Genomic DNA, 19,075 nt, shown 5'->3' with positions numbered 1-19,075 from the left:
TAGCAGGTTAAACTAGAGCCATGCTCATGATAGCAGGTTAATCTAGAGCCATGCTCATGATAGCAGGTTAAACTAGAGCCGTGCTAATGATAGCAGGTTAATCTAGAGCCGTGCTCATGATAGCGGTTTAATCTGGAGCCGTGCTCATGATAGCAGGTTAAACTAGAGCCGTGCTCGTGATAGCAGGTTAATCTAGAGCCGTGCTCATGATAGCAGGTTAATCTAGAGCCATGCTCATGATAGCAGGTTAATCTAGAGCCATGCTCATGATAGCAGGTTAATCTAGAGCCATGCTCATGATAGCAGGTTAATCTAGAGCCGTGCTCATGATAGCAGGTTAATCTAGAGCCATGCTCATGATAGCAGGTTAATCTAGAGCCATGCTCATGATAGCAGGTTAATCTAGAGCCATGCTCATGATAGCAGGTTAATCGAGAGCCGTGCTCATGATAGCAGGTTAAACTAGAGCCGTGCTCGTGAAAGCAGGTTAAACTAGAGCCGTGCTCGTTATAGCAGGTTAAACTAGAGATGTGCTCGTGATAGCAGGTTAAACTAGAGATGTGCTCGTGATAGCAGGTTAATCTAGAGCCGTGCTCGTGATAGCAGGTGAATCTAGAACCATGCTCATGATAGCAAATTAAACTAGAGATGTGCTCGTGATAGCAGGTTAATCGAGAGCCATGCTCGTGATAGCAGGTTGAACTAGAGCCATGCTCATGATAGCGGGTTAAACTAGAGCCATGCTCATGATAGCAGGTTAATCTAGAGCCATGCTCATGATAGCAGGTTAATCTAGAGCCATGCTCATGATAGCAGGTTAATCGAGAGCCATGCTCGTGATAGCAGGTTGAACTAGAGCCATGCTCATGATAGCAGGTTAATCTAGAGCCATGCTAATGATAGCAGGTTAATCTAGAGCCATGCTCATGATAGCAGGTTAAACTAGAGCCATGCTCATGATAGCAGGTTAATCTAGAGCCATGCTCATGATAGCAGGTTAATCGAGAGCCATGCTCATGATAGCAGGTTAATCTAGAGCCATGCTCGTGATAGCAGGTTAAACTAGAGCCGTGCTCGTGACAGCAGGTTAAACTAGAGCCGTGCTCGTTATAGCAGGTTAAACTAGAGATGTGCTCGTGATAGCAGGTTAATCTAGAGCCGTGCTCGTAATAGCAGGTTAAACTAGAGATGTGCTCGTGAAAGCAGGTTAAACTAGAGCCGTGCTCATGATAGCAGGTGAAGGATGTCAAAGAATAGAAAACTGGCTATAAGAAACGTCTTCAGGTGTCCAAGTGTGAGTTACTTCAAGGAAGAGGCTCAACAACCCAGATACTGAATAAAAGAGAAGACTTGATGCCAAGAGATCCACTTTTTAAAGTTATTTTTAACTCTTGTTTTAATGTCTTTGTGTAGAAGAGAGCAACTGTTTAGAAACACAGAGTCCAAGCTCTGTCCTCTGTGCCACTCCAGACCCGCTAAGTTTTGCTGAACTCACAAACCTGGTAGCAGCAGTAGTGATGAGTCGAGGAATCAAGGATTTCTTTTTCAGAAGCGCGTATTGATGACGTATGTGGTGACGTCCGAAGCCTCACCAGCCGGCAGTGACCTCGTGACTGATTCAGGACCTGCTTCTCCGGCTTGGCCTGAGGGTCTAAATCTAAACCCGTGAAATGCCGTGGTTTCCTCCCTCTGGTTCACGCATCAGTTGGAGCTTCGTTTCCAGAGGTGAACTATCCAGGAAGAGCAGGTTTTCCCCGTCTGGGAACATCTGGAGTTGATTTCTCCAGATGCCAGTAGGTGGCGCTGTGGTCACTACTGACCTGTAGATGTGTTCAGACTGGGATGTTGATCAAACCTGGAAGTTTCAAACAGATCTGACAGGTGGAGAGGATTCAGAAGAGTTGAAGCTTCATTTTAGTTGGAGCCTGAAAATGAGGTGAGACTGAGGGCTCACAGGAGTTGCAGGTAGGTGCTGCCCCCTAGTGACCCAATGGAGAACAACATGTAATGACATGAACGTTCTCCATTTTTCCAGTTCTTGACTTCATTCATCCTCAAACTTCTTCAAGCTGGAAGAGAGTGAGATCATTTAAAGTAGAGAGTCAATAATCAGCATCTCATCACTCATTTGTTCTCTGGTGGTGACCTCACGACTCAGCAGTGTGACATCACACATTTCGCTGATGTCATCCTCAAGTGTGTCACTCAGTTCATGCAGCCTTCATTGTTTTATTTTATTATTTCCTTTCACTTTGATCTTCATAAAGACAAAGTGCGTCTGATGGAGGCACCACTGATAGAGTGGAATGTTTCCATGTTGCCATGACAACGTGAGGCCCCTCACCTCCTCTGTTCCTTCTGAGTCGGCGTCAGAAGAGCAAGATGGCTGCTTCTCCATCTGGGTGGATGAGCAGCTCCTCCCATCTCAGGCAGACGCTCCCTGGCTGCATGTCAGCAGCTCCTCAAAGCTCCTTCTGGTTTCTTTGCTCTCCTGATGCTGCGCTGGTGGATTTGTCCACCTCTCATTCTCCAGGGTTCTCAGCCTCATGTTCTCTCCCTCCTGTTCCAGCTCCTCCAAGTTTCCAGTGGAAGTTTGGCTTTTGTTTGCTACTTTGTCTTTTCTCCTCTGTTGGTGCTTTGAGTTCCTTTGTTGTTCTTTGTCTTTTCATCAATCAAGCCTCCTTTTGTTGAACGCTCCTCTCCCCCGTCTGTATTTGGGTCCTGTTCTCCTCCACTTTGGCCAAGAAGGCGGCCCAACAAGAGTCACCAGTGATGTCACAGCTCCTGGATGCCCCGCCCCTTCATCTGGTGCAGGTCGTGTGATGTCACTGAATCCCACTCAGACCAAACCAGTCAGAGATCAGTGTTTGTGTCAGTGATGTCATCGCTGCTGACATCACAGCCCTCCATCCACACACGCCAGACTGAGGTGGAGGAGGTGATGTTGGGGTTTTCAAGGTCTTCGTCATGAGTGGGAGGGGCTGAGCTGGTGAATGATCAGCTGACCAGGTCTGGGCTCAGTTCAGATGTTGAGTCACTGCTGACTGCCATTTGCCTGAGGAAGACCCAACGTTCCCCTCAAGAAATGGAGGGCAGTTTTTAGTGCAGCGTTCATTCTGGTTGGAGTTTTCCTTTCCTTTGCCCTGCACCTCTCTGGTGGGGAGGTGCTCCCTGTTGACAAGGACTCAGTGGAGAAGACTGGACCAGGACCTTCACTGGTTCAAGGAGCACCGAGGCAAAGGGAGGCCAAGACCAGCAGCCAGGGTGACCAGTTTGAAAAGCTGCTCCTCTTCCATGCTGACTTGTTGGTGTCTCCTCTTTTATTCCTGAGTGATTTTAATCTCAGCTCTCTGAACCTGAATGGAGCAGAACCAGGAAATCATTGCAGGAAATCATGGAGGAGAAATGAATGAATGAGACTTCCAGTCAAACTGAGACAAACGTCCAGGTTTGGTCATCAAAGATATCTGACATTCATCAGTAGACTGACAAAGATGCTCATTATTATTGCAGCAGATTAAACTAGAGAATAAAGAGGGTCTCACTTTGGAAAAAATATTGCAGGATATTTTTGTTTTATCAGAGAGGCTTTAATGTCTGTCTTTGATGTCTGAACACTGACTCTGATGTCCTTGGTGGTGACTGAATTCTACCCCCTGACAGACTGAAGGCTCATATTGGTGATGCAGGTAGGTGCTGCCCCCTAGTGACCCAATGGAGAACGACATGTAATGACATGAAGATTCTACATTTTTCCACTTGTGAGATAAAAATACCTCACAGCAAGAAGGTTCAGGGTTCCAGTCCCAGCTCCAGCACAGGATCTTTCTGTGTGAGTCTCCATGTTCTCCCTGTTCCTGTGTGGGTTCTCTCTGGTACTCCAGCTTCCTCCCACAGTCCAAAGACATCAAGAGAGGACGAGGCTGATTGATACTCTAAACTGACTGTAGGTGTGACTGTGAGAGTGAATGGTTGTCTGTCTCTATGTGTTGGTCCTGTGATGGACTGGTGACCTGTCCAGGGTGAACCCCACCTCTCGCCTGCAGACGCTGGGATAGGCTCCACCCCCCATGACCCTTAACAGGAATAAGAGGAAGACAATGGATGGATGGATATTGGAAACGACTGCAATACAGTATATAAATATTCTAGTTCCATACATGGGAACCTGGTTCTTCTGCTCTTTAACATCCTCCAATAGGAATGGACCGTCTATGACAAAGTATCAATAAATCTATCAAGGAGGAAGAAGAATTCTGATCAAAGAACTGAAGTCAATCTGGAGATCAGTTGATCTCTGGAAGGAGGAGGAGGAGGCATCCTGTGCTTTTATGTCTCTGTTCATGTTTCCTGCTGTGTGTGTGTGTGTGTGTGTGTGTGTGTGTGTGTGTGTGTGTGTGTGTGTGTGTGTGTCCCAGCTGCAGCAGTCAGTTCAGGTTCCTTCAGTGTGACTGAGGGAGGTTTCTGTCCGATGGTTTCTCCCAGTGTGAACACAGCCTGACTGCTGATGCTGTGCCGACTCTGACAGTGGTTCAGTTTTTCTCAGTGGCTTTGTTGCTGCTCTCAGATCAGAATGAAAGTTCTCTCAACTCTGAGTTCAGCCTCCACAACATGGAGTCACTTGTTTCTCCTTCCTTTGATCAAATAGCGAACGCTTTTGGACGAGGAAGGAGGAAACCACGGCGTTTCACTGCTTTACATTTAGAATCTCACGCCAAGCCGGAGAAACAGGTCCTGAATCAGTCACGTGGTCACTGCCGGCTGAAGAGGCTTTGGACGTCACCACATACGTCATCAATACGCGCTTCACAAAACGACAAGAAGACGCGGGAAGCTTTGAACACAACAAGGAAAGAAGGAGAAGTCCGTGAACCCCCGGCCTCGGTCTTTGTCTCCTGAAGGCTGAGTGGCGCCGGTAGAACCTCAACATGTGCGCCGCGCAGCTGCTGCGGGTGTCGGTCCAGGAGCGGATCCTCGCCGCCGCTGAAGACTTCCTGCTGCAGCTGGGAGAAGGAGACTCAGCGGCTGGAGTCCCGGTGCTGAGAGCGCTGCTCACCGAGCGGCTGGCGGCGGCCGCGGAGCAGATCGTGGCTCTGCTGGAGGAAACCGTGGCGGAGTACGAGCGGGAGAACCGCCGGCAGAGGTTGCTGCTCGATGCCGTGCTGAAGCCCCGAGTCAGGCTGGACAGAGCAGGTGAGTCCCCGCAGGGACCTGCTGGGCCCCGAATTCAGTCCAGGAAGTGGAGCTGCAGAGGCCCTCAGAGAGCATTTTAGGGGATTTTAGGTGTAAAAAGCCATTTCCGGGTTGTGTGTGAACGTCTGAAAGGTAAAATGTAAAAATTCAAAGGTCAAAATCAAAGGGTAAACTAGTTTTTCTGTGGATTTTTGTCCAGCCTTCTTTTGTAGTTTTTACCCTGTCCTGTTCAGCAGCAGCATCCATGTTCCTGGTGCTTTGTTGGACTGAAGCAGTTCTACTCTGCTAAGGAGGAACCTGATAAACTCCTCCTATCACCTTCTGTGTTGAACTTTATTAGGAATGGTGTTGGTTCATTGATGAAGCTACCGGACTGAGGCTCAGGAGAGGACAGGAAGAGAGAGCAGGGACAGGACAGGGAGGACAGGGGGGGGGGACAACAATAGGAGAAAAACAAACAAACAAAAACAGTAACAACAATAACAACAGAGATTTATCGAGAGTTCGATCGGAAATTCTACTGGTCACCAAGAGACGAACTATAAAAATAGACCAGAGAGAGAGAGAGAGAGAGAGAGAGTAGAGCCAGCAGGTATTTCTTCTCAGAGTATTACAGTTCTACAACACAGAACAACAGAAGTTATCAGTCGAGAAAAACTCTCACTGACCTGTCTTTGTAGCCAGAGAGGCGTGTATTTTGAGACCAGGTGTGTGTGTGTGTGTGTGTGTGTGTGTGTGTGTGCGTGTGTGTGTGTGTGTGTGTGTGTGTGTGTGTGCGCTACGGTTTGTCTTGAATGCAGTGGGTAGCTGACTGTAGCTGATGTGGGGGACCAGAACATCACACCCCCAGTCCAGGATAGCAGGCAGGTCAGGACCAAACCACCAGGGCACCCAGAAACCCCCTGAACACAGGGAACCACAGGAACCCCCCCCCCCCCCCCAGGCCACAGGCCCAACCCAGGCCCGCGCTGGTGCAGTTAGCAAAAGGGGCAGCAATGGACCCACTCCCCGCCCCAGCTGCCCCCCCATCCCAACATGGGTGCAGGGTGTGTGTTGTGCGTGGGAGTGTAGATGTGATGGTGATGGATGACTAGAATGTAGTTAAAATTCAGGGAGGCACCCTGGGCGTGGGAGTGCCGCCGGTTGCTTGTTTGTGTGCCATTTATTCTTTTTTATATATAAATATTAATATTAATATTGGCCCAGACGTTATGTGTGCCAGAGAGCTAAGTATTTCCTGTGTAGGTGTTTTTTGTGTTGTGTTATTTTTTGATGGCGCCATGAGGATCATGAAGTGAAAGAAACAAAGACCTGACGCATCAGTGGATCTCAGGAATCGTCATTCCAGGGCTGGAACCTGAGGTGTGAGTCACTGTCAGTGGTCAATGTGAAGAACACTCCCATTGACAGGCATCAGAAGCATGTTACCATTGGACTGAACCAAGACAAGACCAAGCTGAGGGGACATTCACACTGTGTTGCTAACTCCTGCTAACTGAGGCGTGTGTGACAGGCTGGCCCAGCATGCTGTGCATGTTGGTGTCCTTGTGTCGTTCTTCTGTAGGCTGCTACGGTGCTACCTTGTTAAAAGATGATCCTGTAGACCGGAAATTATATCAGCCCATTAAAAACAACCTTTTTTTCTCCACTGCCCGGTTGGCCTGGGCTGGACCGGCCATTAGGGAATCATTCCACTTCTCCCAGTGGCCAGCACCTCCCTGGCTGTGAGTGTAGGTGGGCTGACATGTTTAGCATTGGTACAGGTTCCCTCTGGTTCTAGGGACTGAACTCTCATTCTCCTACAGGGTCTCATTCTAGAAATGAACATTCTGACCAGCAGATGTGATGATGAATGGACAAAACCATTCAGCAGAGGGGACCTATGACCTTTGACCTGGGTGACACAACGTTGATCCAAGCATCTGAAGCCAGCGTTTCTGTTCCCAGTTTGCTGACTGGTCGTCAGTAGCAGGACGTCTCTTTTCATTGAGTTGATTTCTGTTTCTGTCTGTTGCTCCGCTGTTTCAGAGTCAAATGAAGAGATTTCTGATGTTGCTGTTTGTGTCCTGCAGATGTGGAGCAGCTGCTGGTGATTAAAGAAGAGGTTCCCCCTGAGCTGCAGGACCCAGAGCCCCCCCACATTAAAGAGGAGTGGGAGGAGCTCTGGACCAGTGAGGAGGGAGGGCAGCTTCAAGGGCAGGAGGAGGCTGATATCACCACGTTCCCCTTCACTCTGATCCCTGTGAAGAGTGAAGAGAACGAAGAGAAACCTCAGTTCCCACAGCTTCATCAGAGTCTAACTGAGGAGAACTTGAAAGAAGAGTCTCTGAGCAGCAGCCCAATTCATCATCTGAAAACAGAAGCTGTTGGAGAAGAGTGTGGAGGACCAGAACCAGAACCAGCCAGCAAGGTAGATCCAGATCCACTTGTACAACCCCAGACTGAAGACCAGATGTCAGACTCTTCTGAAGCTGAGACTGAAGTCAGTGAGGATGATTGGGTCAGACCTGATAACACGACTACCTCTGAGCACAAGGAACCCTTTGGCTCAAGGAGGAATTTGCTTCAGAAACTGAGCCCAGGACAGGAAGTGACTCATTGCAGCTCAAAAGAGCAAAAAGTAAAGACTGAAAGAGGATCAGAGATCATCAGGAACATGAACTTTGGTCCTTCTGAATCTGAGACAGAAGTCAGTGAGGATGAGCGTCCCTTTAGGTGCTCAACATGCAGTAAAGGTTTTAATTACAGAGGTGGTTTGGATATACACATGAGAACACACACTGGGGAGAAATCATTCACATGCTCAGTTTGTGGAAAAAGATTCTCTGTCAGGGAACATTTGAAAACACACATGAGAACACACACTGGGGAGAAACCGTTCCCCTGCTCAGTTTGTGGTGGAAGGTTTTCAGAAAAGGGATATCTGCATAGACACATGAGAACACACACTGGGGAGAAACCATTCCCATGCTCAGTTTGTGGCACAAGATTTTCAGAAAAGGGGCATCTGAAAAGACACATGAGAACGCAAACTGGGGAGAAACCATTCCCATGCTCAGTTTGCGGCACAAGATTCTCAATTAAGGCACATTTAGAATCACACATGAGAATGCACACTGGGGAGAAACCACATCCCTGCTCAGTTTGTGGCAAAAGATTCTCAGTTAAGGGAGATCTGAAAACACACATGAGAACGCACACTGGGGAGAAACCGTTTCCCTGCTCAGTTTGTGGCGGAAGGTTTTCAGAAAAGGGATATCTGAATAGACACATGAGAACACACACTGGGGAGAAACCATTCCCGTGCTCAGTTTGTAGCACAAGATTTTCAGAAAAGGGGAATCTGAAAAGACACATGAGAACGCACACTGGGGAGAAACCATATCCCTGCTCAGTTTGTGGTAAAAGATTCTCAGTTAAGGGAGATCTGAAAAGACACATGAGAACGCACACTGGGAAGAAACCATATCCCTGCTCAGTTTGTGGTAAAAGATTCTCAGTTAAGGGAGATCTGAAAAGACACATGAGAACACACACTGGGAAGAAACCACCTTTGCAAGAAGTGGCTTTGAAGCATGACAAGAGTGGGAGACGCAGGTTGAAGGCCAAATAATGAATTTATTTGGTGAAAAGAACAACGATAAACCAAAATTGAACTCAGACAACAATGTGATGTGATTGTCAGTAGAGTCAGTGGTGTGGGTTCATGTGTGCATGTGTGTAAGGGAGGTGGAAGGAAGAGATGTTGTCTGCTGAAAATCAAAGTGACAATGGATGAGGAGGAAGAGAGGCTCCTGGCCAGCAAGGCGGGTTCTGTATGTAGAGAGCACCGGGCCCAGGAGCTTCAACTAGGAGGAACGAACAGCCCCCCACCCTCCAGATACCTGCTGCAACACCAGAAACAGCATGAAAGGCACCAGCCACGGGACCTTTATCCCCCCCCCCCCCCACACACACACACACACACACAAGAAAGGGGTCACCAAAGTACCTTAAATGTATTTGTTTAAAAAAAAAGCCAAAATGATGATTAACCAAACCCCCTCAAACCATGTACATCACCCATTGTTCTGTACAGATGAGGTAAACCTATCAGGAGGTGAATCAGTGGCTGCTCCGGTGGTCCAGCATCTCTTGTCCCAAGGTACCGCATTGACCGGTGCACCCAGAAAGCAATGATGTAGGAGGCTAGGAAAAGACAAGAGGAGAACCAGAGACAGGAAAACAGTTCACTATCAATTTCCACACTGAAGGAACTCTAGACAACGCGTCCACCACCACTTTGTTGGTCCCCTTCACACAGGAACTATCCAGTGTGACTGCAGGAACAGAGACAAAGAGAGGAGAAAACACAGCAGGAAAGAGACAGGATGAAGCTGAAATCATGGAGCCACCATTGGACAGGAGGGTGTGAGGGCTGATCTGATTTCTCTGAGGTCACCATCAAAGATCCACTTGGCACCAAGTACTGATCTTTATAATGATGTATTGATCCTGATCAAACACTGAATTGTCTTTGAGATGTGTGAAAATAAATGAGTGGGTGGAGTCTCTGATATCAGTGATGTCATCCAGCTGATGGAGACATATGGGACATCAGCTGGAGCCTCCGGTGAAGTACCTTTAGTAGTAGTACACATGCAGTACACGCTCAGGACCGGCTCCTACACTTCCTACTACGCTCAGGCAGGGTGCTGTGCTGCTGGGCACCACTCAAACAAATACATGGTTCCTATGTGAGGGATTGGTTGGATTTCCGGTGTATCAGGACCAGGACTGAAGTTGGTCCCTGACCGTCCTGGAGGGGCGGCTGTAACACAGGATGAGTTTTCACAGTGAAGGTCTTCTTCTTCTACAGCTGAATTAAAGTGTAAACAGCCGTCTAGACACCTTTTAACTGTCCTTATAAACTTGTCTTTTAATAAACTTTCTGTTCTTCAAGTCGTCAGTGCTTTTGTTTCCATGTAGAGGCTCTACTTGATCACCACCCTTGTGTTTGACTATTTGGAGTGGATGTTATCTACAGACATCTTTCTACTTTAAATAGATTAAAGACTTGTTTTTCCATCTCATGTTGTTCCTGCAATGATTGAAGGCAACAAACAACAACACATTATTTGCCATTTTTCATGTTATTTTGAACTTTTCAATTTTTATCTCAGTTCTGGATAAAAAACATTCTTCTTCCTCTTCTGTTTAACAGCAGCTGTTCTCTAAGTTTGAAACTCCACATTACAACTGCAGCAATCAATCAATCAATCAGGTTTGGGGAACCAGCCCAACAGAAACATGGTATCAGGGGCCTCTTATGTGTTACAGTTGGAATGTCCTGGCTCAGGGACTCTTGGATTTCACCTCACCAGCAGGATGGATTTTGCGTTTGTTTTGTCTTCTCTTTTTTTCCTTGTACTTGTGGTCATCATTGTCTCCAATAAGAAAATCTGAGGCTGGGACGTCTTGATGACTCTTGAAGACAGGAAGCAGGTCTCAGAAGAGTGTCAACAGTCTGGTGCTGCATTTCTCTCTCTTCTAGACTCAACTGGTGTCCATCAGTCTGTCCATGAACGCCCTCACTGTCACAACCACACCTCCACCTCCTCCTAACATGTGGAACTGAAGCTGAACATCTCGTTGTGTTTCCACAGAACGCTTTTATCAGACCATCAATCAATCACTTTGGACTTTGAACTAATCAACTACACTCCACTCAGGAAAACTGTGGTTTCCAGATGTTTGTCTGATCAGGCCACACCTGGATTTAAGGAAGCGATTCCAGTCGTGCTTAATCAGTGTCGTGTCCCATTGTTACAGAGGACACTGTTGTCAACCTTAGTCCCTCCCAAATTGATAATTTTATCAATAGAGCAACAGGCACCTTAGGATCAACTCTGGACTCATTTGCCCCACTAAAAACTAAATCTATAAATCCAAGGAAACAAGCACCTTGGTACAATTCAGAAACCAGACAGCTTAAACAAAAAACCCAGAAGTTCAAGAGAATATGGCGCTGCCCCAACTGGAGGAGTCTCATTTAGTCTGGCAAGACAGCCTTAAAAGCTATAAGAAAGCCCTTCGTATAGCGAGAGCAGCCTACTACTCAGCACTAATAGAGGAACACAAGAACAACCCAGGTTCCTCTTCTTTCATGGACTTCTTTAATGACAAAATTGTCCTTCTTAGAGAGAAAATTCACCTCCTCCTGCCATCAGCTGACAACATGGCACCTATAGCCTCAGAAGCCTTAGAGGCTGCTGGAGGACCAGACGTACACTTGACAGTTTTTCTACCGTTAGCCTTGATGAGCTCAGTTCAATCATTTCCTCCTCTAAACCATCCACCTGTCTTCTAGACCCCATCCCAACCAAGCTACTTAAGGACTCTCTACCCCTCGATATGATCAATGTGTCTGGTATCTGGTTACGTCCCACAGTCCTTTAAAGTGGCAGTAATTAGACCCCTTCTCAAAAAAGCAACCCTGGATCCAGAAGTTTTGGCCAAATACAGACCAATGTCAAATCTTCCTTTTCTCACCAAAATTCTGGAGAAAGCAGTTGCTAAACAGCTCTGTGACTTCTCCATAGCAACAGCTTATTAGAGGATTTCCAGTCAGGGTTCAGGATTCATCATAGCACAGAAACAGCACTCGTCAGAGTTACCAATGACCTCCTACTAGCATCAGATGAGGGACTGGTCTCTGTGCTGGTCTGATTAGATCTTAGTGCAGCTTTTGATACCATTGATCACCATATCCTTCTACGGAGACTGGAACCTGTCATTGGCATTGAAGGAACTGCACTTAACTGGTTCAGGTCCTATTTACTAGGTCGATCTCAGTTCGTACTCACTAATGATAAACCCTCGGAAACCACTACAGTCTCTTATGGTGTTCCTCAAGGCTCTGAGCTTGGACCAATCCTCTTCACCCTTTATCTGCTTCCTCTCGGTCACATTATTAGGAAACACTCAATTAATTTTCACTGCTATGCTGACGACACACAGCTGTACTTATCAATGATCCACATGAAATAAATCAGCTGACTAAACTGGAGGCCTGTCTGAAGGAGATAAAAACTTGGATGACCCTTAATTTCCTTTTATTGAACTCTGACAAAACTGTGTCATGAAATAACTTCTGTTGGGATTTGGTTCGATATAAATAAAATTGACTTGACTTGACTTTTAGGTTAGAATTAATTTTAAAGCAGAAAACTCTTCCCTCTTCAATCCTGTCCCTCAGTGTTGTAAACTGTTTCTAACAAATTCTACTGTTCAACAGTTCAAGTGTTTCTAATGAAGCTGAATGTTCTCCTCTACTTTCCTCAATTGGGTTTCTTTCATGTCCTCCTGAGATCAAAGACAGAATTCTAGCTACTGTCAAAGCCCTGATGACATCATCAGGAATTCTGACTTTGATCTGGAGCCTCTTGCTTTAATCTGAATTTGATCTGACGAATGTTTTAGTTTAGGTTGCATGATACTGACCACCTCATTTCTCCTGATGGACTGGTGACCTGTCCAGGGTGAACCCTGCCTCTTGAACAATGTCACCTGGGATCGCCCCCCCCCCCCCCCATGACCCTTAAAGGACAAGAATAGAAAGTGGATGGAGGGATGGACTCAACACTGAAATCAGCTGATCTGATCCACATTCTAATGTTTCCTGTCCCTCTTTAGGAGTCAATGAGAATAGTAGTGTATATAATAATGTATATCCAACCTTGGAGTATCTTTCCAAAGCTTTGAGTATTTCTTCTTGTTTCTACTTGTAGTTTTAGTGTCTGGATCTTTTCTTTTGATATCCTGCTGTCTGCTCTTTGCTTTTGGAGCTTCCTTCAACAACTACCAGGCCTCCTGGGTACTGTAGGAAACATGGTCAAGTTCTTCTGACTTCTCCAGGAACGTCCTGCTCACATTGGTCTGTCTTCATTTTGACTCCTCCCACTGCCACAATGACCAGCCTTTATACTCTTGGTGACTGGGGCCCTGGTTGCTGCAGGCCTCAACACCAGCCTGTGGTTGTGAGCAGTGCAGAACAGAACTGACAGTATCTCCCATGCAGGACCTGGGTCAGCGCCTGGTGCCAGCTGGGGCACCGCTTTAACCTGGACCCCTAGAAGATCTTCTCCAGGAACTGGCCTTTTTGGTTCCATCAAGGCCTGAGAGGATGGTGAAGAGTGATCCTCCACCAGGCAGCACAGTCAGCAGCAGCCATTTTGTTCCACTAGAATCAAGTATGATAGTGACAGACTGGTGAGTACTTGCTAACTGACACTTCCTGTTTTTACTGCTATTCTTCCATGAATGTGCTCATGTTGGCTGCTCCCCAACCACAGTTTCAAAGCCATGAGGACATCTTTCATCAACAATCAGACTTATTTTTTCTCTATTTGGACAAATAAGGTTTCAACTGACACGGCTGGCCAACGTCCTGGAGTTCATTCAGCCTGGAGAACCAGGTGCTGGTTCCTTCTTTTACCAGGCAGGAACGGGCAGCAGATCCAAGATCAGTAGGTGCGGATGTCTGCTTTGACTGGTAGGAGGAAAGAGAGCAGGAGAGCTGGTCAGAGACAAAGACAGATCATGAAGAAGGAGTGCTGTATTCTGCTAGCACATGCTAGTGACAGTCAGAGATCAGGAGTCTCAGCAGGGAAAGATTCATCTCTTATTTCAGAGGACAATTGGACGTTCACTGGAAGACTGTGAACGTTTGAGGGTCAGAGGAGAAAAGAGGAGAAGTGCACCTGTTGTGTGTGATGGGGCACCAGCATGGAGGAAGTTGTCAAACATTTTGAGCGAAAAAGCGTGAATCTTCAAGTAAAGAATTAAAATGATTTAGTTAACAATGAGGTCTCTGTCATAAAACAAAAGGAACAACTGACTCCCTCACCATTTCCACCCTCTTCAACAGATTCACATTTCAAAACAACCAGGTTTATTTTGTTCCCTTCTTTTAGCAGAGGATGGTTTTGATTCATCCACCTCTGGGTTCTGGGCCCAGCACGCTTCCTCTGTAAATCCATATTTTGGGTTCTGGCTTGTTCTGCTTTTCATTTTGTGTTTGTATTAAAGTTCTGTTGCTGAAAAAAAGACTTTTTTGCCTTTTTAAAAACACACACACACACACACACACACACACACACACACACTACAGCCAAGCATATAGAATTATACAGTCTGAGGTGGTTTTGACTGGTAGGCACCAGTGTGCACTGTTTGGCACTGAAGTCATGTGACTGAAGTCATCAGTCATGTGACTGAAGTCATCCAGTCACGTGACTGAAGTCATCCATTCATGTCAGTGATGTCACTCTGCAGGACTGTCATTGCCGTCTCATTCTAGAAAAGAATCCAGACTCCACCTGTGGCTCCATGATAACTGAGGGACCTCTGGTTGGAGGCTGGACGATGATGTTTGGTCTGGGGGGGTTAAGATGGTGGGGGCTGTTTCAGTTCTAGTGCTGAAGGCTTTCACCATGACAGTCAGACTCTCCTCTGTCCTTCATGGTCCCTCAAATGTGCAGTGTGGACCTCACACACTGAATTTAGCCTGAAAACTCTTCATGAACAGCAGGAGACTCAGAGTCTCTGTGGCGCTCGGCTGTTAACAGAGAGGCTGGTGGTTGGAGCCCCCCAGGGACCAGGACCAGGCTCTACTGGTGCTGAGGACTCTGTTGATCAGCTGCTGAGTTGCTACTTGATGTCAACATTGGTCTGTTTCATCCTGAGTAGTTTGATCCTAGCAGAGTCGCTGCATCGATGATCTGAATGTGGACGGACAGATTGACCCTCCACAGCAGACGCCTGTCACAGATCTCTGGATGAGACACTTTGAGGTAAAGCCAGGTTCTGCCAGTCCCACTCACATGTTTCAATCACATGTTCAGAGATGGGTTTGTTGTTCCTGAATCCATTTCTTATTTTCTGATCACCTTGTGGATTGTTCATCATTCTCCTCATCACCATACTTTAGGTTGCAGTACGAACACCTGAGTTAGTCTGGGGTTGCAGGAATCATACAGCATCCAAATAATAGCAGGCTGAAACATTTATTTAAAAGAGTTTAACATGGTTACACACACACACACACACACACACGCAGCCTTTCTTTGGTATAAAATGGTCTGTCACGTTCTCTCACATTGCACAACAACACAACAAACAAAGACGGCAGGTCCAGTGTGGTCCTGATAAGACCACTGGACTGCAGGGTCCCAGTATCACTGGTGACAGTGGTTTTACCAGCTGGGACCTTGGACAAGAACTTCTCAGAGGAAACTCATCATGGAGGCTCAGTGAAGAAAACTAGACCTGAGCTGCCTGCTGGAACCTAGCAGGTGAAGGACAGAGCTCCACCTCTTTAGAGACACCACCACTGTGGGCTCATGTTGGCAAAAGAAGTGGGTCAGTTTTTGACACACACACACACACACACACACACACTTACCGTCCTCCCAAGTCTGACGTTGGCTTTGGCACTGTTCTTGTTCTTTAATGATGCCGTTAATGCTGGCCTCTGCTCCATGGCGAAGACCATGAACGAGTTAGGAGGTCTCCTGATGTCCCCTGGTCCTCAGTTTCAGTTCCATGGACATACAGAAGACAATGAGGGGAGCCCAAATTACAGCAGGGTGAAGCTGGGAGGCAGGAGTGTCCACACAGAAACACTGACATGAGCAGAACACTAAGATCCTCCTGGTTCAGACACGAGACGTAGAACATTTAAAAACTAAGATGCGACTGAATACAGGCTGACTGGGATTACATGTTGAATTACTTTGAGTTTTATCAGCCGGCGACCACATACAGGGACACGTGCTCTGCTGGCTGAGGCTCCAACTCCAAACGGTTGTAAGTAATGGGAGGGTAGACTGGGGGGTCGGCCGACTGGCCAAAGACAACAGTCAGTAAGAAACGAAGAGCTGCGTGTGCTGCTCTGACAGGCCGGCCCAGAGCTGCCCAGAGGTTGTTCATTGTGGAAAAGCTTGAGGGTTTTTGAAGTGAGGTGAACACACTGAGGATCCTGGAATGATCAGCTGCTGGCTCCGCCCTCATATCTACGTTTTCAGGAGTTCCACTTGCCAGAAGTTTGAGATCAATGACAGAGTTTTTAGATCACACCTGGAAGTTTGTATCCCTGTCAAGAAGTCTTCAACTAAAATCCAGATTTCCCAGATCTAAGAATTCAAAGATTGAGAGGCTGCAACAGATGAGGTCACAGCGAGAGTGGGTTGGGGACTGAGATTCCTCTTAAAAACTTGAGACTAAATCACCCTCACAGCCACAAATTTCACTCTAAACAATTTGTTTTGTTTTTCTGGTTCAATGAAGGAAAGCCTCTCCTCCTTCTGTGTCTCTAAGTGTCTAAACTGAGCCTCCCACATTTGCTCACAGGGCCTCCCACTGTCAGGAGGAACCTGCAGCAGCCTCATTGACTCGGTCTTCAATGAGACCAGGATTTTCAGGAGCAAATCTCAACCTGACACTTGCATTAAGACAATTTGTTATGTGGTTATATGCAGACTCCAGGTCTGACAAGCTTAAACTGTCAGAGGACTTAAAGCTGCATTTTCTGTAATGGCCAGCAGGGGGCAACTCCACTGGTTCCAAATCAGGCTGATGTCATCAGAGAATGAACCTCCTTGGACTTCATTTCTCAGCCCAGTGAAACTTCCCTTGTGACTCTGTGCTCCCTCCTGTTTCTGTTGATGAGTTCTGCCTGTCTGAGTACAACAGCTGACTGTTAGCAGGTTAAACTAGAGCCGTGCTCATGATAGCAGGTTAATCTAGAGCCATGCTAATGATAGCAGGTTAATCTAGAGCCATGCTCATGATAGCAGGTTAAACTAGAGCCGTGCTCATGATAGCAGGTTAATCTAGAGCCATGCTCATGATAGCAGGTTAATCTAGAGCCGTGCTCATGATAGCAGGTTAATCTAGAGCCATGCTCATGATAGCAGGTTAATCTAGAGCCGTGCTCATGATAGCAGGTTAATCTAGAGCCATGCTCATGATAGCAGGTTAATCTAGAGCCATGCTCATGATAGCAGGTTAATCTAGAGCCGTGCTCATGATAGCAGGTTAATCTAGAGCCGTGCTCATGATAGCAGGTTAAACTAGAGCCATGCTCATGATAGCAGGTTAATCTAGAGCCGTGCTCATGATAGCAGGTTAATCTAGAGCCATGCTCATGATAGCAGGTTAAACTAGAGCCATGCTCGTGATAGCAGGTTAATCTAGAGCCATGCTCATGATAGCAGGTTAAACTAGAGCCGTGCTAATGATAGCAGGTTAATCTAGAACCATGCTCATGATAGCAGGTTAATCTAGAGCCATGCTCATGATAGCAGGTTAATCTAGAGCCATGCTCATGATAGCAGGATAAAATAGAGCCGTGCTCGTGATAGCAGGTTAATCTAGAGCCATGCTAATGATAGCAGGTTAATCTAGAGCCATGCTCATGATAGCAGGTTAAACTAGAGCCGTGCTCGTGATAGCAGGTTAATCTAGAGCCGTGCTAATGATAGCAGGTTAAACTAGAGCCATGCTAATCATAGCAGGTTAAACTAGAGCCATGCTCATGATAGCAGGTTAATCTAGAGCCATGCTCATGATAGCAGGTTAAACTAGAGCCGTGCTAATGATAGCAGGTTAATCTAGAGCCGTGCTCATGATAGCGGTTTAATCTGGAGCCGTGCTCGTGATAGCAGGTTAATCTAGAGCCATGCTCATGATAGCAGGTTAATCTAGAGCCATGCTCATGTTAGCAGGTTAATCTAGAGCCATGCTCATGATAGCAGGTTAAACTAGAGCCGTGCTCGTGATAGCAGGTTAAACTAGAGCCGTGCTCGTTATAGCAGGTTAAACTAGAGATGTGCTCGTGATAGCAGGTTAATCTAGAGCCGTGCTCGTAATAGCAGGTTAAACTAGAGATGTGCTCGTGATAGCAGGTTAACCTAGAACCATGCTCATGATAGCAGGTTAAACTAGAGCCATGCTCGTGATAGCAGGTTAACCTAGAACCATGCTCATGATAGCAAATTAAACTAGAGATGTGCTCGTGATAGCAGGTGAATCGAGAGCCATGCTCGTGATAGCAGGTTAAACTAGAGCCATGCTCATGATAGCAGGTTAAACTAGAGCCATGCTCATGATAGCAGGTTAATCTAGAGCCATGCTCATGATAGCAGGTTAATCTAGAGCCGTGCTCGCTATAGCAGGTTAAACTAGAGCCATGCTCATGATAGCAGGTTAAACTAGAGCCATGCTCATGATAGCAGGTTAAACTAGAGCCATGCTCATGATAGCAGGTTAATCTAGAGCCATGCTCGTGATAGCAGGTTAATCTAGAGCCGTGCTCATGATAGCAGGTTAATCTAGAGCCGTGCTCATGATAGCAGGTTTATCTAGAGCCGTGCTCATGATAGCAGGTGAAGGATGTCAAAGAATAGAAAACTGGCTATAAGAGACGTCTTCAGGTGTCCAAGTGTGAGTTACTTCAAGGAAGAGGCTCAACAACCCAGATACTGAATAAAAGAGAAGACTTGATGCCAAGAGATCCACTTTTTAAAGTTATTTTTAACTCTTGTTTTAATGTCTTTGTGTAGAAGAGAGCAACTGTTTAGAAACACAGAGTCCAAGCTCTGTCCTCTGTGCCACTCCAGACCCGCTAAGTTTTGCTGAACTCACAAACCTGGTAGCAGCAGTAGTGATGAGTCGAGGAATCAAGGATTTCTTTTTCAGAAGCGCGTATTGATGACGTATGTGGTGACGTCCGAAGCCTCACCAGCCGGCAGTGACCACGTGACTGATTCAGGACCTGCTTCTCGGGCTTGGCCTGAGGGTCTAAATCTAAACCCGTGAAATGCCGTGGTTTCCTCCCTCT

At 46.7% G+C, this 19,075-nt stretch overlaps 1 protein-coding gene across 1 annotated transcript; it reads left to right on the top strand.

Moving 5' to 3' along the window:
- The first annotated feature begins 7,849 nt into the window (after positions 1 to 7,849).
- LOC147271383 (uncharacterized) lies at positions 7,850 to 10,028 on the top strand. Its single transcript, XM_086202764.1, has one exon. The coding sequence runs from the start codon at positions 7,850 to 7,852 to the stop codon at positions 8,804 to 8,806; it is 957 nt and encodes a 318-aa protein (XP_086058890.1). The 3' UTR covers positions 8,807 to 10,028.
- The last annotated feature ends 9,047 nt before the right edge of the window (positions 10,029 to 19,075 follow it).

This window comes from Aulostomus chinensis, chromosome 1 (genome assembly GCF_037954235.1).
Source record: "Aulostomus chinensis isolate RoL2024-O1b breed Wild chromosome 1, RoL_Achi_v1.0, whole genome shotgun sequence".
Lineage (NCBI taxonomy): Eukaryota > Metazoa > Chordata > Actinopteri > Syngnathiformes > Aulostomidae > Aulostomus > Aulostomus chinensis.
Note: the sequence above shows the minus strand (reverse complement) of the source record. Positions and strands in the feature narration are given on the sequence as shown.